The sequence below is a fragment of the Magnolia sinica genome, chromosome 5, assembly GCF_029962835.1.
Source record: "Magnolia sinica isolate HGM2019 chromosome 5, MsV1, whole genome shotgun sequence".
Lineage (NCBI taxonomy): Eukaryota > Viridiplantae > Streptophyta > Magnoliopsida > Magnoliales > Magnoliaceae > Magnolia > Magnolia sinica.
In genome coordinates this window covers 23,934,144-23,957,719 of record NC_080577.1, presented here as the reverse complement: position 1 = coordinate 23,957,719, position 23,576 = coordinate 23,934,144, and the positions used below count along the sequence as shown (strand labels likewise).

The window sequence follows — 23,576 nt, the reverse complement described above, 5'->3', positions numbered from 1 at the left end:
CGCTCATGTATCCACTCAGTCTCGACGTTGGGGCGTCCTCTGGTACCAAAAGGGTTTAGAGATTTTCACCCAGGGCCATCTATGGCAACCCGATGCTAGAACAAATTTTCGGTGTCTCGTCTGGCCATCCACGATATGTCTGTGGAGGCTACGTCCCTGATGTCTCTAGGGCACACAATGCAAGATGCATGAGTCATACAATCCAGTCATGCATCAATCATGCGCATACAGTGCGCTCATGTGAGACCATTTCCACTTATCATGGAGTCTCATAACAACCTGCCCAATGACATATGCAATGGTCAACCACATCTTATAACAAACATGCAGATGATGCGTATGAGCATGTATCATGATACTATGTTGTCACATACTCATAATTAGTATCGGATGATATACTCGTAATCGGTATCGATAACCGGCACCAATAATCAACATTGACAATGTGGACATTTAACCAACATTGCTCCCAAGGAATGGTCCACATAGAGCCTAACATATAGTGGACCTATGACCTTACACAAGGGCCAAATATACAACACCATGAGCCTCACTCAAGAGCTTAACACATCACGATGGGCCTTTCACATAGGCCCAACGTACATCACAATGAGCCTTAAACACGGGCTGAATACACATCACAACGAGCCTTAAACACGGGTCGTATATACATCACATTGGGCCTCAAACACGGGCCAAATGTATATCACAATGGGCCTCAAATACGAGCCGCATATACATCATATTGGGCCTTGTCAATTGGCCTAGACAATCGGAATCAACCTCGATAATCAGCCTCAACAATTGGAATCGGCAAATCGGCCACGTCAATCGGAATCGACAATCGGCCATGACAATTGGAATCGATCAACAATCGGCATTGGTAAATCGGCCACGTCAATCGGAATCGGCAATCGGTCACGCTAATCGGCCTCGATCGCTAACCGGCAATCGGCCACGACAATCGAAATCGACAAATTGGTTATGTCAATCGGAATTGACAATCGGCCATGACAATCGAAATCGATCGATAATCCGTCCATCGGCCACGACAATCAGCACATAAACAAGGCGGGGTCCATAGATAAACAGACGATCAACCATAATATAAAGATCGGCCCTCGGGTGTAGTTATATCAAATCCGATAGCACAGAGTCATCCGTTTATAGTGAATGAGGCCCATTAATTAGGGTTAACCCACAAGTGAATGATGAGAATGGGACTATCAAGGCCTAAGGGAAGGTCATAATGTGGACATTCAACCATCATTACCCATCAATGTGGACATTTAACCAACATTGCTCCCAAGGAGTGACCCACATAGAGCCAAACATCATAGTGGGCACATGGCCTCACACAAAGGCCTAATATACATCGCAATAGGCCTCACTCAAGAGCCACATATACATCACATCGGGCCTCGCTAAATGGGCCACAAATACATCACAACGAGCCACATACCTGGGCTTATATACATCGCAATAGGTCGCATACATCAAGTCGGTCACATTACATGGGCCGCACCAATGGGCTTTATATACATAACAGGTGGGCCCCGCATACGTAGCAAATGGGCCTCATATGCATCAAGCGGGCTACGTAACTGGGCCTTGAATACATCAAAAGGGCCACGCGTCATGGGCCTAATTCATATCACAACGGGCCTTGCCCATAGGCCATGAATACATCACAATGGGCCTCATCACATGGGCCTAACACGCACCACTATGGGCCGCTCACATGGGCCTAACACTCAATAGGTGGGCCCTGCACGTGGGCCTCATAATACAAGGCAGGTGGGCCCTATCACACGGGCCTCAAATAGAAGCAGGTAGGCCCTATCATATGGACCTCAAACATACATCATGGTGGCCCCCATGGATGCGTCGCACCAATGGGCCTCAAATAGGCTTGGACCACACCAAAAATCATTTCAATGGTTGTGGGTGTAACATGTGTATCACTGTACACTATCATTTCATGGGGTACACGGCCCATTAATGGTGATCAGTGCTGTCCAAACATTGTCCAGGTAATTCAGCACCACCCAAACATTGTCTACGTAAATCGGCACCATCCAAACATCATCTATGTAAATCAACATCATTCAAACATTGTTTATGTAAATCAACACCATTCAAACATTGTCCAGCACCATTCAAACATTTTACCAGCACCGTCTAGCACAATTTGGCGGTGTGGATATAACAAATACATCACAGTGGTGTCCACACATCCATGTGGACAGTGGATAAAACACGTACATCGCGGCTAGCACCATCCAAGGTCTGGACAGTGGGCAATATGGATGAAACGCATGCATCAAGGTAATCATAAGGGACATAGATCACGTACGAAGGTGTGGGTCCCACCGTCCCATCTTGTGGACAGCGTGGGCACCATACGTGCCAAGGGGTCCCACGTTCCCCAACAATACATATGTTAAGGTGGCCCCATCGTCCAGCAGCTGCTGGACGGTGCTGGATAGGACCCTTCATCAAAGAAGGCCCCACCCTGCTTGCTGACATCAACGTCCAGATGATGGACGGTTTGGATATAATAGTACCTCATGGTGGAGGCACGCAAGCATTGCTGACGTCAATCCAGTCGGCTATATGGCTGATGTGGGATACACCAGCCAATCAGGTTCCCACGTCAGGTGGGTCCACCATATATATTGTATATTATATAAATATATATACATAATGTATGTATGCTAATGCCCAGCCCTGGACGCCTGTTGATGGACGGTCTGGATGGACTGCATTCAACGCTACAGGTGGGTCCCACGTAGGCCTATATATATAATGATATATTATATTATAATAATATTATACTTTATTATATTATATTATATTATATATGTGATATAATACATATTATATTATATAATAATATACATTACTCCTTTTTTTTCTTTTTTTTTTTTAAAAATCGTCCAGGCTCTGGACGTTCTCTGGAGGACGGATTGGATATACAATCCACGCATAAAGTGGGTCCCACGTGGGGCCATTAGATGACATTTAATATATATATGGAAAAAGGAACTATGCGCTCGACCTCACGATAAGCTCCCGTGAGGTCGAGTTGTGTGGCCCCACCGTGATGCGTGTCGACCATCAACACCGTGCATTTTATGGGTCCCCTTTAAATTACCAGATATCCCAAAAATTAGCCGTATACGGAACTCAGGTGGGCCATACCATGTAAAATCATGTGAAGACACCGTTAAAACATATAAAAGCACTTGGTGGGGCCCACCTGAAATTTGCATGCGTCTGAAACTTGGTCTGAACCCTCATCCAAGTGGGACACACATAATGGATAGGCTGGATTTCCAAACCACATCTCAGTGGGCCCAAAAAATGGTTATGAATGTTTTAATGGTGCACGGCCCCTCTCCACTTCTGTATGTGGTGTGGCCCACACAAGTCATGGATTGACTTGATTTTTGAGACCTAGGCCCACGATGGAATGGTGCATCTGACTGATGGGGTAGATGTTCGAAACGCATCACGGTGGGGCCCACACAGCTCGACCTTATGGGACGAACTCGTGAGGTCGAGCGCATAGTACCTTTTCCCTATATATATATATATATATAATCCTTTATATAGCTAGTGTCTAGGCCTTGGACGCCCTGGATGCAGATGCTTGCAATGGGACCGGGCCCACATATGTGGGTCTACATGCGTGGCCCACCAACAGTAGGAATAAAGCTCATATTTGTGTTTTCCCTTCATCAAGCCTGTCTAAACGGATAGCGGCAGGGTGGGCCTCACATGTGGACTATGGTGTGGTCCACTAAATGGATAGCATGGATAAAATATATAAATCTCTAGGTGGGCCATCAACAATGAAAGAGAGATAGAGAGAGAGGGAGAGAGAGGGACAGTGTAGTAGAGGGACCCCGCCACTATGGGCCCCTCTATGATCATAATACATACATCAAAGTAGGTCCCACATACAAGTAGGCCCTAAGATTAGAAATTAACGGTAGATCACCCACCTAAGGATCTTCTTTTCCTTCTTCCGCCTATAGCCTCTAGAGCTCCAATGGATGCACTTCAACGGTTGAGATCGATCATGGAGGGTGGGATTAGGTGGTAGGAAGGTGGGCCACACATGGCTTCTCCTCTCCGATGGAAAATGTTTGGGACGTTGGGTTGCTTTGGGTTTGCTTGGAATGAAAATGAGAAATGAGAGAGAGAGGAGTGGTGTAAGGTATATTACATGGGAATGTATGGGTTGCCTTGACTTTTTGGTAAGAATGGGATGAGATAGGTATGGGTGTTGTTGACTTGTGGGTGAGAGAGGGATGGGTGTGATGGATATGTACTTGACTTGTACATTGATTGGTTGATGTGACTGGTCGTAGAAATTCTCTCAGAATTTGCAACACGCGGCGTTTTCCTCAAACTGAACGCGAGCTCACATCTCCTAGCCCGAGTATCGCCTCGGTGAATGAGACACGGCGTTGGAACCGCGGCGACGACGCGGTCGCACTGGTACAAGTCTTGTGTCAAGCTAACTCTAGAATACAGGATACAACTTAGGATTGCGCGCAACTGCTGTCTACCCGTCGCGGGTCGCCAAAATTCGACCGGGAGGACCGCGGAAGCCTACGGAACAGTACAAGGTAGGATACGGGTCTTACAATCATAGACAGTGGTAGTAGCGAGAACATCATCTCAAGAGTGATGGTGGATAAGTTGCAGCCACAAACGACGAAACATCCTTCTCCATACTCAATTGGCTGGATAAAAAAGGTGAATGGGACCAAAGTAACTGAACAATGCACTATCTTGTTTTCAATTGGCAAAAATTATAAGGGTCAAATACTTTGTGACGTGGTCGACATGGAAGCTTGCCATATGCTACTCGGTCGGCCCTAGCAGTCGAACTGTGATGCGACCCATCGGGAATGAGACAATGTCTACATATTCGTCAAGGATAATCAAAAAATAATCCTTGTCCATATGGCACCAGAGAACCACCCTGAAGCCTCTAAAGTAGAGGAGAGTTCTCTCTTGACCATTCGAAATTTCATGGAGGAATCAAAGGAAACCGGTAAGGTATACGCCGTAGTGGTGAAGGGCGAGGAAGAAGAACCCTAAAAAATCCCTCCAAGTTTAAGACTATTGCTAAATAAATTCAAAGAAGTCTGGCCTGAGGATTTACCTGATGGATTGCCCCCCATGAGGGACATCCAACATCACATAGACCGCGTCCATGGGGCTAGCTTGCCCAACCGCCCTCATTATCGGATGAGTCCGAAGAAGTGTGAGATACTTCAGGGGCAAATGGAGGAATCAAAGGAAACCGGCATGGTATACGCCGTAGTGGTGAAGGGCGAGGAAGAAGAACCCTAAAAAATCCCTCCATGTTTAAGAATATTGCTAAATAAATTCAAAGAAGTCTGGCCTGAGGATTTACCTGATGGATTGCCCCCCATGAGGGACATCCAACATCACATAGACCTCGTTCATGGGGCTAGCTTGCCCAACCGCCCTCATTATCGGATGAGTCCGAAGGAGTGTAAGATACTTCAGGGACAAATGGAGGAATTGATCCGTAAGGGTCTTTGGAGAGAGAGCATGAGAACATGTGTCATACCAGTATTATTAACGCCAAAAAAAGATGAAAGCTGGCGCATGTGTGTCGACAGCCGGGCAATCAATAAAATTACCATCAAATATCGGTTCTCAATACCACGATTGGACAACATGCTCGATATGATAGAAGGGGCCAAGGTGTTCTTTAAACTAGATCTAAGGAGCGGGTACCATCAGATTCGTATCTGACCTGGTGATGAGTGGAAAACAACATTTAGGACCAAGGAAGGGTTGTATGAGTGGTTGGTCATACCCTTCGGCCTATCGAACGCACCAAGTACTTTTATGCATTTGATGAATCAAGTTTTCAAACCGTTCACCGGCCGATTTGTGGTTGTATATTTTGATGACATATTGATATATAACCAGGATGAAGCGGAGTATAGGAAACATCTCAGGCAGGTGCTGCAGGTCCTACAAATTAACAAGTTGCACCTCGACTTGAAGAAGTGTAGTTTTTTAATTAACAGCTTGTTGTTTTTAGGATTTGTTGTGCTGATCCCGACAAGCATTTATGAGGTGAGGATTTTTCACGGGTTGACGACTTTCTGGAAAAATGGATGGACATCGTGGATAAAACACATGCATTATGGTGGCCCACGAAACTTTGAAACCAGCTGGCTGGTGTTGGGTTAGTGATGTAGAGTAGGTCGTGGACAGTTTCATGGCCAAGATGGATCAGAAAAGGCCCGGTCGACGATAGAAGTGATCCGGACCGTCGGACCTTAAGTCAAGCATATCTCACAATCCGAAATGAGTTATCGGGCATAAAATATATGATTTTGGGGTAGAACGAGCTACTTTAGCCAACCAACCCACTATGCCGGGTTGCATAAACCGAATTTGCAAAATACCCCTGGATTGACGATCGTTTTCCTGTTTTAATTTCGTTTTTACTATAAAATAGTAAGTTTTAGTTTGATTATAACTCTTCATCTGTCGGGCTTTAGGAGTTGCGTCTAACGTGAAAAGAGCTTAGAATAATTAGGAGAATGGTTTGGTGAAGCCAAATAAGACACTTACTATTTTTGGCCGGAAACCTTATGCACTAATAGACATCACGACCGTCTATAAATAGTAAGTCCGGATTCTAGGAGTTTTAGTTGTAGTTTGATTCTGATTTCTTTCCCATTGCTTGGTACCCTTATTTAAAGGGTTGTGAACTCATTTTTATTCATTCATTAATCAATTTTGAATTTATTAGAATTTATATCTATTTTCTGTTTTCTTTCCTGGTGGATTCGAGAAGTCTCTGTGAGGAGTTCAGAGAAGTTCTGCGGCTTCGGAATAGTTATCGTCTTGAGGAAGACGGTGCTCGACCTCACATCCTTTCCTGCGTCAGTTAGGCAGCCAAACTGCATCGCCTGAGTCCTCAGGTAGGTCAACGACATGGTGGGGCTCACCAAATTTCACTAGAGGTGGGCATGGGATGACTTGATCTTGCTAACTTGACTTGTCCGACTCGTTCAAATCTGACTCGACCTGAACTAAATGGGTGAGTCGGTCCGAACCTAGTAGGCTTCGCCCAATCTGAACTCAAACAGAGTTGAGTTCCAGTTATCTAGTAACTCGACCCGAAACTTGATCCAGTTAGACCCGACTCTCTAACCCTATCCGCCGCACCCTACCCCGACCCGATCCCAAAATCTCTCCCTCCCTCCCTCCCTCATCCTCCTCATCTTCCAAGCTCGTCAACCACCCACCACCATCACCCTCCTCCTCTTCCTCTTCCTCTCTCTCTCTCCTCTCCACTCTCTCGGTCTCTCCCTCCCTCATCCCTCGATCCGACTTGGTGCCAACTCGACCCGACTCAGTACTTCTGACCGGTTCGGACTTCATCCGGATCAGTCTAGGCCAGACTGGACTCGGATTGAGTTAGGCATGCTGGACTCGGTATTGAGTTGGATCGAGTTCAGGTTAGTCCATTTCAAAACCGGATCGAGTCGAGTCAGCCATAACTCGGTCCGACTCGACTCGATGCCCAGCTCTTGAATTCACTGCTCGGATGCCCACGAACTCGCGGTTTGGCACGTGTAACCGCGTTGGATTCTCTTCCAAACAGCGGCGAAGTTTCATTGCATGGATTTAGGGATTTTCAAAATTTCAAGAGGGAAAGCCAACAGGACGGGGAGAATTAGGGTTAGGGTTTTGAAATGCTGTGGCTGAGAGCGAGATTGAGCTCGAGATGGAGGATCCAAAGGTTCTCCTCCGCCGCCTGTCGTCTTCGTCGTATCGAGGACGAGGGGGACTGGTTCTACTCCTCGGAGTGGTGGGGAACGGAATCCGACGGCCACACCGTTTTCCAATCGAATTCCGTTAAAGGAAACGGCGATGTATCCGTCGTCGCGTATCCTTCTTCAAGACCGGTTAGTTCCTTTCCAGGAATCTCTCTCTCTCTCTCTCTCTCTCTCTCTCTCTCTCTCTCATTAGTAGAAGCTCATAGCTGTTATGCTCAGTGACGTTCATGTGGGTATAGCTGTAAATCATTCAAAGCTCTGTTCTTTGATTGTCTGGAATTTCTTTACGATCCCTACAAACGGGACTAGCATGAAGGAAATGGCAAAGGACTGCTGCCGCACATGTGTTTATGTGGCACACGTGTGCAGGATCAGGGGCATTCATGAGGTGGCTACTGCCTTGGGTATGCCCTGTTCCACTCCCATGGTAGGTCCCTTTCACGACATCATGGACCCTACTAAACTCCATTCAACTCCCCATGTCATAAATAGACATGCTTTAGTTATCAGCTGATGGCTCTGCACGTAGACGTGACATGTGCCCTTGTGGGTCCCACATATAGACTCCAATGCCGGCCGACCCACTGAAATAGATTGAAGACTCCGCCCAACTGATAGTGGCCCATTTTCGGTTGCATTGATTCTCTAGCGGGCTACTCTCCATTGACACTTTGAGCTAGGTTATGTATCTGTTGCTAGCAATTTTCTTTTATGTACAATGCCATGCCCATGGCATACTTGTGTGGCATTGGCACGTCATTAACACAGTCTGTGAAGTGCATAAAGATGATGACCCACATCACAGAGACATCCATTTGGAACATAAACTAAAAAATAGAATTCCACAGTGACCCATCTATGGCGATTGGCTTTATGAATCCAATGACGGGCAGAATACGACCATGAGTCTGCATGATGCAACCTGTGTCCCGAGGCTTCTTTGAATTGATTGATTGAAGGTGGGGTCTGGCAACATCTGTTATCTTGTTATCACAGGCTATGCCTTAACAACAGCCCATCTAAACACATTGATTCATTAGATATTTAATTCCAAGAATGTTCGAGCTTTCTTTAACTTTTATCAATGACTTGTTTTTTGTACATGAGATGTGGACCCACCATCAGGTAGGACTTGCTTTCATTTGTATACTGCGAGATCTTTGGAATCATGATTATGTCATCCACCAAAGAGACCTATATTTTCTCTTTTTGTTCGGTTAGTAATGTTTTATTAAAAAGAGAGGCCTAGAGGCAAATTACAACGCAAGTGCATTACAAAGGAAAACTCACCAACGGAAAGTGGCATATCTTGAGCTAATTAGATGAAATACGCTAAAGCCTCCACCAAGGAGCAAACAAGATGTTTAATTTGAAAGATTATGGTGGAAATTGGGACGTTAATGCCACATGATTCTTCCTTTATCCCAATAGCCCAAATGATAGTTGCAAAGCATGACCTCCATAAAACTCCTCCCCATTGTTACTTAGAAGACGAAACCCCCACGTTTTTCATTTTGGATTATTGGTCATTGCGATCCATATCGCTATGTTTAGGGACCTGAAATTATGGCTCTCTAGTCTATACTTACTATTGATTGAGTTAATGCAAACTTATATTTACAATGTAGAGTTTTATACTTTTATTTATTTGCCTAGAATACAACAGAAAGCACATGGTAAGCCTGGCTACATCTCATGGCATCATTAATCAAACTTGTGTGCTCATATGCTGCAATAAAAAAGGATGGCTGAAAGTAAGAATCTTCATTTACTCGAAGTTGCCAGGGTGTTGTTGTTGAATATGAAAATTCCAAAATTGTTTTGGAGTGATGCGGTTTGAACTGCATGCTACCTAATAAATCGGATGCTGTCATATGTCTTAGGTGGAAAATCTCCTTTTTTTTGTTATGTATCTTTAGACTTCTTATTTCGTTCCTCCTAAATTATTCACTACATGTGTTTTGTACATCGGCTTGATCATGTCCATGACAAGTTTGAACCAAAGGCTATCAAATTTATTTATTTATTTATTTATTTTGGATATTCTCAAGCTCAACGGGAATGTAAGTGTTATGATCCTTTCTCCACAAACGTTACGTGTTAGCCGATGTTACATTCTTTGAACATACTCCTACTCCATATTTCTTAAGGGAGGAAAGTCTTTGTAGTTTGAAGAAAGTTACACCACTTTACTCATTGTGCAATCTTTGTAGTTTGAAGAAAATTCCCCTACTTTACCCATTATCCCGGGCATGATTGATGTAGTGGGGGAGAAGCCTATACAATGTGTAGATCTGCTTTTGTAGGCCTACTCCAAACGTTCAAAGCATGGAGATGGAATGCATACAAGCATGCTTTTTATTATTATTATTATATATAGTATCAATCCTCCTGACATGTCAGAAGATCATCGTCCCTTTAAATCATCACCTATATCGTCAAACGAAGGTAATTTGCCCATCGCTCTTTGTAAGGGTATACATTTTTAAACTCTACATTCATCTTTCCAATTTGTTTTGTTTGTCGGTTTATCTCCTTCATTTCGACAATTTTCTATCCTTGTCGTTTGTTTTTATTTCTCATTCTTTCTAGAAGGCTTTTAGTAATGATTGATGGGTATGTTGGCCTCAATGAAGCCAATGATCTCTACGTGACAGACCTTTCTCATGGGTTTTACTTCGACCCACTTAGTGAAGTAATCAGTCACCAATATGATGAATGTGTCCAGCCAAGTCGAAGGTGGATGGATCTGCCCGATCAGGTTGATCGCCCATCCCTGAAATGGCCAAGGCGTTATGATGGGATGTAATTTGACCGCAGGAACATGTTGTACTGGCCCATTCCTTTGACAAGCTTGACATCCTATTGCGTATCGCGTGCAATCGGCCAACATTTTTGGCCATAAATACCCATAGCATCTAAGCGTAAGCTTCATTTTCCTCCCTGCCTGGTGGGCCCCACAAATGCCTTCATGAACTCCTCCCATGACCGACATAGCCTCCTTCTTAGACAAACATTGAAGTAAAACTCCATCGGCCCCTTTCCTATATAGTTCATTATCAACCATTACATAATTGACAACCGACCTTCATATGCTTCTGTCGGTCTTATTACGAGGAATTTGTAGGTAGCCCATGAGAGGAGCTCTCCAGTCATCCCCTTCAACTTCTATTTGACAAAATTTTGCTATGTTTTCTCTCTGGAAAATAGAAGGCAAAGACCTCCTCTAGACCGTGATTGACCTATTGGTCGATTCTTTCCAGGCTTCCAGGCCTGTAGCTAGTTGTGCCATTTTCTTGGCATGCACATTATGCTCTCGAGTGATATGCATCAGTTGGACCTCATTAAATTGTTCAAGTAATTCGATTACCACAGCATAATATGTTAGTAAAGATGGTCTTGTGCACTTAAACGCTCCCGCCATCTGATTTATCACTAGCTATGAATCTTCGATGATCATCACGTCTTTTAGTTGTAATTCTAACAATATCTCTAGGCCAATTATCATGACTTCATACTCAGCCTGATTGTTGGTGCATTCAAATTGTAACTGGAACGCAAACTCTTGCTGATTCCCATTAGGAGCAATTTGCACTATTCCAGCTCCAGACGTCTCTCGTGTCCTCGATCCGTCGAAAATCAATTTCCACGGTGTGAGTTGCACGTAATATGAATCTACAATATCCATAGGAATTTGTTTTTCTAGATATGACGGGTGATCGGCCAAAAAATCTATTATGGCTCGACCTTTTACTGCGTTCTGTGGCACATAATGCAAATCAAATTTAGGTAAGGCCAACACCCATTTACCAATTCGACTGCTAAAAATTGGCCGATTTAACATATACTTTACTAAATCAGTCATAGCTATTACATTTACTCTATTGGGCATTAAGGTGATAAGGTCTAAGGTGGGCATCAATTTGTCATAATGAAAATATGTAGTAGATTTACTAGATGCGATAGGCCATCTAGGAGCCAAGCCTGCCAAAACTCTCATGGATTTAAATACAAAACTTAGTGTAGATCAGGAAGAATTGTTTGATGATACAATTTTTTTTTTTTTTAAAACACAATCGAGGATTGGACCCTAGATCGCTCACACAGAGAGACATCGTCTGCTCGTTGGAAAGTTAATGGCCTATGGGCTTTATTCGAACATACATTCATTGTAACTAATGAACCCTTATCCAGAGCTTTATTTAAATGCAAACTCTGTTTATTTTATTGAACTGGTTCGGCCGGATTCTTGATAACTTCCCATAATGAAGGAAAACATTATTTAAAAAAACGGTCGTTTATAGGGGCCTGTGCAATATTACTATTAAAATCTTTTAGAAGTCCACCTTATCTGGTTTGCGAGTCAACTTAGCGAAATCCAAGATGTACGGGGTCAATTTGAAGACAGAGGAGCTCAATTCATTCGTCGAAATTTTCGACTGTAAGGCAGCCACTCTTCCATCTCTCTTCGTTGGGCTCCCTCTTTGTTTTGGTTCATCTCCTAAACATTTATGGGAGAAAGTCATAACAAGGTTCCACAAACATCTCGCCAGATGGAAAAGCCGCTATCTGTCTTTGGGAGGCCGCCTTACCCTCATCGAAGTAGCCCTTTCCAACTTATCGTTGTACTTCATGTCTATCTTTAGATGTCTAGGTTCGGTCTTGGCTATCCTTGAAAATCTAAGACGGGACTTCCTTTGGCAAGGTAAGGAAGACAAGAAGAAATTTCATTTATTAAAGTGGAAAGAAGTGTGTAACCAAATTCAAAAGGGAGGAGCAGGGATTAAAGATCTTAAATCGATGAATCAGGCTCTCCTTGGGAAGTGGATCAGGAGACTAGGGTCGGAAAACGGAAATCTTTGGAACATTATCATCAAAAGCAAATACGGCAAATCAGCGGGTGGATGGTGGACTAAAGACTCGTCGACCTATAGGGCGTCGGTAATTTGGAAAGACATTCTTAAAACGAAAAATGCGGTGCTCAAAGGTGTCGGCTTTGATCTTGGAAAGGGTTCTAATATCAGGTTTTGGGAAGACATCTGGGTGGGGGAGGTCCCTCTCAAATAAAGATTTCCGAACATATATCTTCTTGCTTCCTTTAAAGCCAGTACAGTGGCTGACTGTTATTCCGCTGTTGAAGACAAGATTGTTTGGAACATACATTGCAGAAGGAATCTACAAGATTGGGAGATCAGAGAATATGCGGAGCTTCTGGAACATATTTATTTTGTCAGGCCTTCTCAGACAGGTGACGACAGATTAATCTGGAGACTGGATAAGTCGTGCAGATTTTCTGTCAGATCGCTCTATCAATTGATCCACAGTAACTTGCTCGTTTCAAAATCTTAGCAGCCCTGGCACATTTGGAGATATCCGGCCCCTCCTAAGATAGTTGTTTTCGGGTGGTTAGTCAGCAAGAAGAAGATTCTTATTATTGATAATTTGAGAAAAAGGGGGATGATGATTACCAACATCTACCTCTGTTGTATGAGAAATGAAGAAACAGGAGATCATCTCCTCCTGCATTGCCCTTTTATCTGCAGAATTTGGTCTGATTTCAGCATTCAATTCAATTTCTCTTGGTGCCTTCCTAAAATGGTAGATCAACTTCTTCTCGCTTGGCATGGGGTAATCATAGGCAAGAAGAAGACCAGGATATGGAGGATGGCAATTCTTGCCATCTGGTGGGCCGTGTGGATGGAAAGAAACGGAAGATGCTTCCGGACGACTCTAATTCAGTTGAAGTAGTTATTTCCAAGTCTAAGCGCCTCGTGATAGAATGGGCCACATATGTAGATTCGTTGAAGGCTAGCGATCTTAGTTTTATTGAAGTTTAGAGAGTTTGCATTCTCAGCAAACCTCTCTCTCCTTTTGTTTTGTATCTTTCTTTTTTCTTAATACAATTGTTACCTTTCAAAAAAAAAAAAAATCTTTTAGATCATAGGCCCCTCAAGAACTTGCTCAATGACATATGGCTCATCCTAGGTGGGTGACCATTTGCCTAATGCTAAGTCTTTCTGGCCGATGGGCAAAACCATCTTCCAGACCGCGTCCCTTTCTTCGAAAGATTTTCCTTTATCCCTTTTGTTATATGCTTGAGCCATTGCCCCTTTATTAGCTATGATTGAGTTCAGAGCTCTAATGCGAGCCTCATCCAATTCCTCAAGCTCGGCCAGCATTACTTCTGTGAACTCTGGAGGAGTCAGTTGGGATTGATGTGCAACTTGCAACGATGAAACCGTAATCTCCAAAGGCAATACTGCTTCATGCCTATAGGTTAAAGCAAATGGACTGACCCCTGTACTTGTGCGAGGCGATACTTTGTAGGCCCAGAGGGCCTCGGATAGCTTTAGGTGCCATTCTTGTGGGTTCCCTCGCATCATCTTTCTTAAAATATTTTTGATCACCTTGTTGCTAGCTTTGGCCTGACCATTGGGCTTGGGTATAATATGGGGTCGAATGCAAAATCTTTATGCCATATCGGTCGGTCATGGCACATATTTCTTTGACTGAGAAAGCAGCACCTCGGTCCATAGTAATGGATTTTGACACCCCAAAACGGTGGATTACCTGACCTAATATTATATATCTAGTCAGTATGGTTAGTCAATTCATTGAAGTTCTCGTGTCCCTCATATGGAAGTTGTGCTTCGCATCCGCAGGTATTTAAATGGAACTTCTGGTTGTGGTATCCTCAATAAGCGGAATGGTTGTCTCCACGTATATGGGTATTCTAATGCACATTGGGTTAGTTCTCCATCTCATAGACAATCTACTACTAGTTACTGTACCTTTGTAGGTGGTAATCTTGTTATATGGAAGAGTAAGAAGCAAAGTACAGTAGCTCGTTCAAGTGCGGAGGCAGAATACCAGGCAACGAGCCATGCGACGTGTGAACTCATTTGGCTAAAGACTCTAATGTGTGAGCTTGGATTTATGGTTGTATTGTAATAATTAAGCAGCCTTTATATTCTAAAAAAAACCTATCTATCATGAGAGAACCAAGCACATTGAAATAGATTGTCACTTCATCCTGAAGAAAGTTGCTAGCGAGGAAATTTCATGCCGTTTGTCAAGTCCCAAGATCAGTTGGCAGATATGTCCACTAAAGCTCTGGGTAGTACTAATTTACACTGTCTCTTTGTCAAGCTGGGTATTCATAATATATATATATATATATATATATATATATAGAGAGAGAGAGAGAGAGAGAGAGAGAGAGAGAGAGAGAGAGAGGCATGCTAACCTATGCACGTGCGCACCTTTCCACGTGTCGTGGGTGTCGAATCTGAACGGTCCATAGGATGCGGAATCCCATGAAACCTCAGGGGGTGAATTTTCACCCTGATCTAAGATTCTGGTGGGCCATAGCAAAGAGAAATGCAAATCAAGGAAAGAAACTGTTTTCATTTTTTCATAGCCCACCGAAGTTTTGGTTCAAAGTAAAAATTGGTACCAGGGGTTTTAATGAGGTTCTGCTTCATGTGGACCGTTCAAATTTTCGAGACTCATCACGTATGATGAGTTCTCAAAAAAGTTCGTAGGTAGTCCGTGCGAACTGGTTTGCAGGTGAGCGTTCCGCTACACACACACACACACTTCAACTTGAGAGGCCATGCTAACGGATATGAGCCATGCCACTATATGCCCGCTGATCTCTAACTTTTAGCTCTTATATTTTATTATTAGTGATTTGGGACATAGTGGGTATTTTTGCTTTTGCTATTAATGGGCAAACTTGTCATTATTAATTTTATGATTTAATATAAAGGAGTAGAGGTGGGGGCGTGTGTTGCAACTCTAATCTCTCTCTCTCTCTCTCTCTCTCTCTCTCTCTATTTGTCAATCACATTTACACATGTCTAAACTAGATTTATATATAAGTAGGTCCAAAGAATAGAAAAATATTCCCAGCCTTGATTTTCCGTTCTATCTTCTCTCAAACTTTAAGCTGCCTTTTTTTTTTCCGGTGTCTTGACTGCCCATTTGGTGAATCCACCTTTACTGTGCATTTTGATGTGCAGATACTTAGTTTTGTTGTATACTTTTTGTCCCAGGATGCGGCCCATTGGCCAGCAATGGAAAAATGGCTTCAAGAAAGGTACACAAAGATACATCCAGAATCTGAACACAATGGACTGTTTAGGATACTCGGTTATCAATGGCGTGTTCTTCGCTTTAATGAAAACACTCGCCAAAGTGCAGTTAAAATCATGGCTGCATATAGGAAATCAGACCCTGGCACTGTATACGTTATGCAGCAGCCCCTTTGTTTAGCTGTTCCATGTAAATTCCTTCACCTGCTCTTTAGCAATTTCTATGCTTCAATTTCAGCTGAAAAACAATGAATTGGTAATGCATGTTGTTGTCTCATTACTAAAGGTGTTTTCTGTCACTGCAGAATTTGTTGATTCAATCTCAACTAAGAATATAGCTTTTCTAGAGATAGTTTCTTGCAGCACGACATGCACTTTTACTGATGAGCTTTGGATCTTGTACTAGAACATTCCTTAAACTGGTAGCAGTGAAGGGCCAGCTGATCCCCAACCCCAGTAAAGGAGGGATGATATCAGGTAGGATGCTGGTTGTTGAACTTCTGCCCAGGAGGATTCATAAAGCCAACCCCAAGTAGTTGGGTCAAGGCTATTGTGACGATGATAATGATCATTCAAATCTTGCACTCATGGTTTTCAATATCGTCCGATACAACTCAGTATCATTCGAGTCGTATCATTTTTGGTCTGAAACAATGAGTCGCCACACTGATATGGGACTAAGTGGGATGGAGTCAGGGCAAGTTGTACCAGTTTTGGTCCCGACTCCCCAGGCAAGTCGCACTTCGAAACCGGTACTTAAATCCATGTTTGCACTCTGAAACACAATGCAAGTTCGTAACACGATGTAGTCAAATGTGCTAGTATAGTTGAGGATAAAAAAATGCAAGTGTAATTTCCAGTTCACATTTAAGGACAAGCTAATAAGATGTCTTGCCTTTACCCTATTTACCTCAAGACATTGTGTTGTTTTATCTGTTATGGTGTTTTGTTCGACTCACTAGGAGGTTTTTGGTTTCTGGTTTTTATATTTCTTGGCTTAACAATTTCCCGGTTTTTAGAAAAATTGAGTGCGATTCACACTTATAGGGTGGTTTTTACATTCCACATCTATTCCTAGAAAAACTTGCCCCGACTTTTTGTTGGGGAAGGAAAAACTTGGGGAATTAAGACAGAAGTTTAGACTTCTCCCAGGTTTCCCCCAATAAACCAGGTGAATCAATCAAACAAAAATTAATCATTCTCCAAGAAACACAAGGCTGACTCTAGACATTCCCCAGGGAACATAAAAGCCAGGGAATGAATTCCCAGCAATCAAACAGGCCTGTAGAATTTGGCTGCCAATACATTAGGAGGGATAACATTCAGCTCCCTCTGCTCGGTGAATGATGAAGGGGAGAATTAAAGTGTTCCACATGCCACTACATGTGCTTGCTCCTGCTTTTATGGATCCATAGTTCCCGATAATTGCTCCATGCATTTTAAATAAAAAAAGTGATCAATTAGAGGTTCTTGTTATGTATGAAATAATTCCGTGCTCACTTCTGCTCTATATTGGACATTCTATTGCATCAGAGCATGAACTGTTTGGGTTGTCTTATCTGCATAAGTTGAACATGACTGGTGCAAAAAAAGAAAGAAAGAAAGAAAAGTTGAACATGACTGGTGATGGCTAACTGCTTAATCTGTCACCATCATGTACTAGTTATCTAATACAAAATCCATGCACTCTGTTTTGGATGTCTATTTTATTAGACTTCCGACCTACAATAGGTTTTTTGACAACAATATTAAGTTTCTCATGTCTTGTGGGGTCCCAAGTTTGCAAATATTAAGCTTTTGTATGTATTTATGAAGGCTGCTTTCCATGGGACAAGTTGTTGACAAGTCATTGTTTTTGAACAGAACAGTGAAGCAGCTCACCAAAATTTATGGAAACGTTATGAATTGGAACACATCCAATATCTGATATAATGAGGATATGGAATGTTGGAGAATCATGTCAGAATAGCTCAGTTAGCCACACAGCTGCATCAATTGAGAAAGTCAAGGGGTTGAACATTAATTGGGCAGCGATGTCTCCAAAATTGGTGGAAAGTCAGCTTGTGAGATAGGAATTGGTTGGTCCAGTCTGGTAGGGTAGTGATTGGTTTCCTCCCCTGACTAAATAATCATTTGATCTCGGGATGCCGTCAAGGCGTCAACCCTCCTATTTGTTGCAGCTTTATTCCTGCTTTTACACATTTCTTTGTATTTTTGTTCGTTGGTTTTTTGTTAGTCACGTTATTTGCTCAAAAAAAAAAAGAAAGAGAAGGGAAGTCAGAATAGCAGATGGTGCTCATTGCTACGACACTGGCTTTTACTTTTGGTTTGACAGTCCAACTGCTATGCCATTATGCCAGAGAGGGGTTTGACCGAATTTGCATAGTCAGGAGAATGTTATCTGATGAATAGATCTTAAATTTCATCTCGAGGATGTCACTCTCATATGTAGATTTTCACTTGACTTCCAGAACTAACAAGTTGATATGCTTACAAGCATTTCATTCTCTAATAAACATTGAGAATTTGCTCAACCATTTCATCACGTAGACTCTCTGAATAGTAGCAATTGTTTCTTGAATATCATTTTCTGTATAAACTTTCCTTACCTCTTGGAGATCTGGACAATTTTGCAGAGCTTTTTCCATCACGTGGTGTCATTTTTATTCAAAATGTAACCCTTGGTTAGATGTGTTAGATTTTTTTATGATTTATTGTGTTTCTGCATTTCTGAATGCTGTCTATGTTTGGCATTGAATGATTGATGCCTCGGGTGTTCTCCAATCCCAAAACTATTCCTACTTATTTTGATTTTGGGGCCTGGTCTTTCATGGTAATTTTGAGCTACTGATTGATCTGGATGATTTTATTTGGCAGACTTAAAAAGTATGGTTTCAGCTGGTTTGGCTTCACTAGCATCTTGCAATTATGACTTCATCGGTGCAGTTTGTGGGAAGAAAATAATGCGTGTTTTATGCATTGGTCATGGTGGTGGAAGCCTACCATTATTTTTGGCAAGTAAAATTCAAGGTGGGGTGCCCTTTTTCTTTTTTCATCAGATACATTAGAGGTTCTCTATGTCATTTTTCAGTTGTAGAGTTGATACTTTCCCAATGCAAAAGCACCAAGACAGGCTGTAGACATGCTAGGCTCAGAAGCATAAGACTTGATTAGGATAATGGAAAAGAAGAACTGAAAACCCCTTCTCTGGCTAGAGAATCTGCCATAGTGTTAGCTTCCCTTGGAACATGCTGAAAAATGATGCGTGATGAGCATGGTTGGAGCCTTGTGGAATTGGACATGAAGGCGAATTCCAGAGCGCATCACAATGCTCTGACACTCAAAATTCAAATATCAATCTTATTGTGTGCGTTGCTTCTTTTATGTTTGTTTTGTTGGTTTCACTCTGTCAGAGAAGTCTTCATACAATATGTTTCCTTTCTATGGGGGAGTTTTCTTGCTTAATTATGCTGATTCAGGAAAAAAATTACTAGCTTTCATTGTATAGATTATTTTTTTTTTCATTAAATTTTTTTCTGCCTATTGAAAACTTGAGCACACTTTGTGATGTTTTAAGAGTTTGCCAATATTCCATCGACCAAGTTAAGGAAACTCAACTTGACTTGGGCTTGACAACTCCTTGAGCCTAGTTGACAGGATCTGGTTGGGCTCTTTCTGGTTGATTCAATTGAATCTCGTATTGGAAGTGAAGAATTAATAATATATAGAAATGGTGAAGATGACAGCCCCAAAATAACTGGAGAAGGTTAAGATAACCATGATAATGAAAATATTGAAGATACTTATAAAAATTGAAGGTTTATACCAACAAACCAATATAAACCAATGTTTCAAATAGCACCCGTAGCATTGCCGTAGCGCTACGTAGCATCCCAAATTGCATACACTACAAGAGTCGTAGCGTACGCTACAGCTGCGTAGCGCGTAGCGTCCGTAGCATAAGCTACAATGTATTTTTTTACTGTTTTATTTTTTTTAATTATTTTTTTCACGTTTTCTTTGTTTCTAATGTTGAGGAATTTGACACTTGTATTGTACTTGATACTTTTAACATATGAGATTTTTATTTCTTTTCATAATTGTGACTTGTGGTTTCAATTAAACATTATTAATTAAAGTGGTTTGCTTAGAAAGTTGTTGATGTGATAATTATTTGATTTGGCTTATATATGTGGATTGGCTTTTGATAAATGATAACTAATAACTTTTTTGAACATGTTTATAATTGATAAAATGAATCATCTTTTAGGCATTTTTATATTTTTTTTCCTTTTTTTTCACTATTTATTATATTTGTCATTTTTTTTAATTGAAAAATAGAAGTATCATGTAGCTTACGTTACACGCTACGTATTTACACTACATGCTATAGAGGGTTGAGCGCTACGCATCATGCTACCGCTATTTAAAACACTTAAACAATGCAAGTTTGGTTAAAGACTTTTAAGGTTGAATTTGAGTAGATTCTAAGGGGGCATTTGGATCGTAAGTTGCTTAAGATAAGCTACTTATTCCACAAGTAGCTTTTCTTCATTTTTACTTATTAAGAAGATTAGTATGTTTGGCAAACAACATACTTATCAGCTTCTCCTCTCTTTCGTCTCTCTTGATGCCTCTCTTCAGCAACTTATGAAAAGTAGAAAAGCTAAAAAAATTCACTGAAGTGATTATGTTTTTTTAGTAAAAAAGTTACTCATAACTAATCATAAACCAATATTTATCCTTTATTTTTTTCATTAATTTTTGAAAGGAGTGTCAAACAACCAATTGCTCTAAAAGCTCGAGCCGTTAGAAGATGGTGTATCGATGTATATCAGGGGACTTTAACACTCCCCTGCACGTGCGAGGTGGAACTCCCCACGATAACATACTAGGCATGGGTGGAGACACTCACAACTCACACCATAAATGGGGCCCCGTGGGAGAATATATTAGGGAGGCATGTTTGCTGCTCCCGGGATTCGAACACAAGACCTTCCTCTCTAATACCATGTCAAATAGCCAGTTGATCTAAAAGCTCGAGCCGTTAGAAGATTGTGTATTGATGTATATCAAGGGAATTTAACAAGGAGAACTTTGTGTACACACATATCTGCTGCAATCCAAAATGGTGGGTGAGAATCTTAACACACATTTCAACAGAGTCTTACCAAAAATTGCATTTGAAATACTTGCTAAATTCCTGCCAGCCATCTCAAAATGTGGTGAGGGCTATGCACACATCAAACTCTTGGTGTGCACATGCACATTGAAGCTGTGCCCTTTTCCAAGAAGTCCTAAACAGTGTTATGATTTTTTTAATGTCATAATTACCATGGGATCCACATGCCAGAACTGAAACGTATATACCGTGCAAAAATGCAGGTGAGGTATGATATAGAAGATGATTAGCTCTCCCCCACCAAAGCAGGAAAGGAATATAGTTGGTTGAGGAAAATAATCACCAATGTCAATTACGTAAAAAAAAAAAAAAATCATTTTTGGAAAAAAAATTATGCTTCTTTTTCAATGGGCTCAAGCCTGTAGCTCAATGGGAGAGAACATGTTTCAACATTGATGTCTTGTCTTGGTTTCATGTCCTTCTTACCTCTCCAAATTAAATAAATTTAAGTCATGGTTTTCATGTCCATTAGTAGAAAATTCATGATTTACTAGCTTAGATCAGGACCCTGTTGAAATATTGTGAAATCAGTCTATTTCAATTTATAATGTTTGTAGAATTTGAGTGGACCATTGTCTAAACGTGCGATATATCCTATAAACAGTAGATCAGGCTTGTTTTACAAACCTCTTAGACCCTCTTAAATCTCTGTGATATCACTCAATGTCAAATTATAATGTTGGTAGACCCTGAATGTTGCACTGTCACATGGATGTGACAACGGCTCTTGTTAGTTTTTGGATGAGGCAAATGGAACAGAAGTGGAACAACTCAATGTTTTTCACCATCAATCGTAACCCTGATCTAAATTCTTCTTCTCTTCAGGGGCAGTTGTCCATGTTGTCGAGATCGATCCTGTTGTCATCTCAGCCTCAGTTCAGGCCATGGGCTTCCCTGCTTCTGCAGTGAAAACGCCCACTAATTCCTCTCCCTCACAACCTGACATGGTCGATCACGTACTGTGGAAAGGCATCTCTGAACGGCTTTTCCTCTACGAAGCAGATGCAGAGAACTTCGTCCTGGATAATAACAATATCTATGACTTGATCTTCATAGATGCTTACGATGGCGATGATATTTTCCCTCACAAGCTGTGGGACCCACATGGCCCATTTCTTGGAGCCCTCAGAAGCAGGCTCCATCCTGAGCACGGGACCGTTGTCGTCAACCTTCACGCAGACTCCGATGTCTTGACCCCAGATGGGAGAGTCTCACCCCATCCTTACCACCATATTCTACCCATGGGTAAGTATGTCTCTCAAGTTTGCAGATCATATAAGGATACATTGTTAGGGAAAAGCATCGGCAAAAAGAGGGAGGTTAGTCCCAGGTTTGCTTTTATTGTTTCAGTTCCTTGGCTTTGCAACATTTCTCTCGTTGTTAGCAAAGGTACCTGCCTTGATAGGCATTTGATTTCAGACATCCTCAGATCTAAATCCCGTTTGGTGGAAGATGCTCTTGACTTGCCATTTTCTTCTTTACAGTACATAAAGAGAGATTTTATTATGGTGGATTAATTGCCTATGGAATTGATAGTGAGGTGATGACTCGTTTTACTTGCATTGAAATGCAGGTTGTCTTCTATCGATTATGCTAATAGATTCATATGCAATTTCGATGGTATTGTGGATGTATTACCTAATCAAATTGCTATTGTTAGTTAATGAAGTTGAAACAGCCAAATTGCAGTTTCCTTCCCAGCATTTCTCATTGAGGAGGCTACTGCCGCAATCATGATTGTATTAATTTCAAATTAGGCTGCAATCTGAGAGTGCCACTACCACTAATTTTCGATGGTATTGTGGATGTATTACCCAATCAAATTGCTATTGTTAGTTAATGAAGTTGAAATAGCCAAATTGCAGTTTCCTTCCCAGCATTTCTCATTGAGGAGGCTGCTGCCGCAATCATGATTGTATTAATTTCAAATTAGGCTGCAATCTGAGAGTGCCACTACCACTAATTTTCTTCCCCCTGGTTAGACAGAATATTTGCAATTCAATACTCTTGTGTATCCAAAGATTATAAGTTTATGTGGTCATATGTTAGCATTGTTGTCATTTTGGGGCATGTTTGGATATTCATGGAACCCAAACAATCAGCCGTATTAGTTTTACATGGTAATGTTTTAGCATGGTTGTCATTTGGGGTGCGTTTAGATATTCGGTGAACCCAAACACAACCACATTAGTTTTACATGGGAATGTGTTAGCACCATGTCATATTAGTTTTACATGGGAATGTGTTAGCACCATGTCATCATTTTTGTTGTGTGTAATCGCATCACAAATCATAGTAGAGGTTGAGTCATATACTCATATTGAATCACAAATTGTAAGATTTTTTTAAAAATATGAAAAATATAAATAAATCAGAAAAAATTAAAAACTTAGCAATCATCCTTTTACCATAACATGCATCTAAGTAATTCCATGTCATGACAGT

At 41.6% G+C, this 23,576-nt stretch overlaps 1 protein-coding gene across 5 annotated transcripts; it reads left to right on the top strand.

The window, feature by feature from the left end:
• Positions 1–7,603: 7,603 nt before the first annotated feature.
• On the top strand, positions 7,604–22,824 carry LOC131245779 (uncharacterized). Of its 5 annotated transcripts, XM_058245464.1 has the most exons (5): positions 7,605–7,982; positions 15,911–15,954; positions 16,356–16,426; positions 18,827–18,979; positions 21,957–22,824. In XM_058245464.1, exons 1-5 carry the CDS (start codon positions 7,770–7,772, stop codon positions 22,646–22,648), a joined length of 1,173 nt encoding a protein of 390 aa, XP_058101447.1. In that variant the 5' UTR covers positions 7,605–7,769; the 3' UTR covers positions 22,649–22,824. The 5 variants fall into 5 exon arrangements, with proteins under 5 accessions (XP_058101448.1, XP_058101447.1, XP_058101446.1 ...); XM_058245463.1 differs by lacking the exon at positions 16,356–16,426 and having other exon boundaries at positions 7,607–7,982; positions 15,911–16,139; XM_058245467.1 differs by lacking the exon at positions 16,356–16,426 and having other exon boundaries at positions 7,807–7,982.
• The last annotated feature ends 752 nt before the right edge of the window (positions 22,825–23,576 follow it).

What these genes read in the sequence shown, in the direction of transcription:
- LOC131245779 (XM_058245463.1), top strand. Translation starts at nt 7,770, where the DNA reads ATGCTGTGGCTGAGAGCGAGATTGAGCTCGAGATGGAGGATCCAAAGG. An exon ending in CCTTTGTTTAGCTGTTCCAT is followed by an intron (nt 16,140 to 18,826) that starts GTAAATTCCTTC and finishes TTTATTTGGCAG; the next exon opens with ACTTAAAAAGTATGGTTTCA. An exon ending in TTTGGCAAGTAAAATTCAAG is followed by an intron (nt 18,980 to 21,956) that starts GTGGGGTGCCCT and finishes TCTTCTCTTCAG; the next exon opens with GGGCAGTTGTCCATGTTGTC.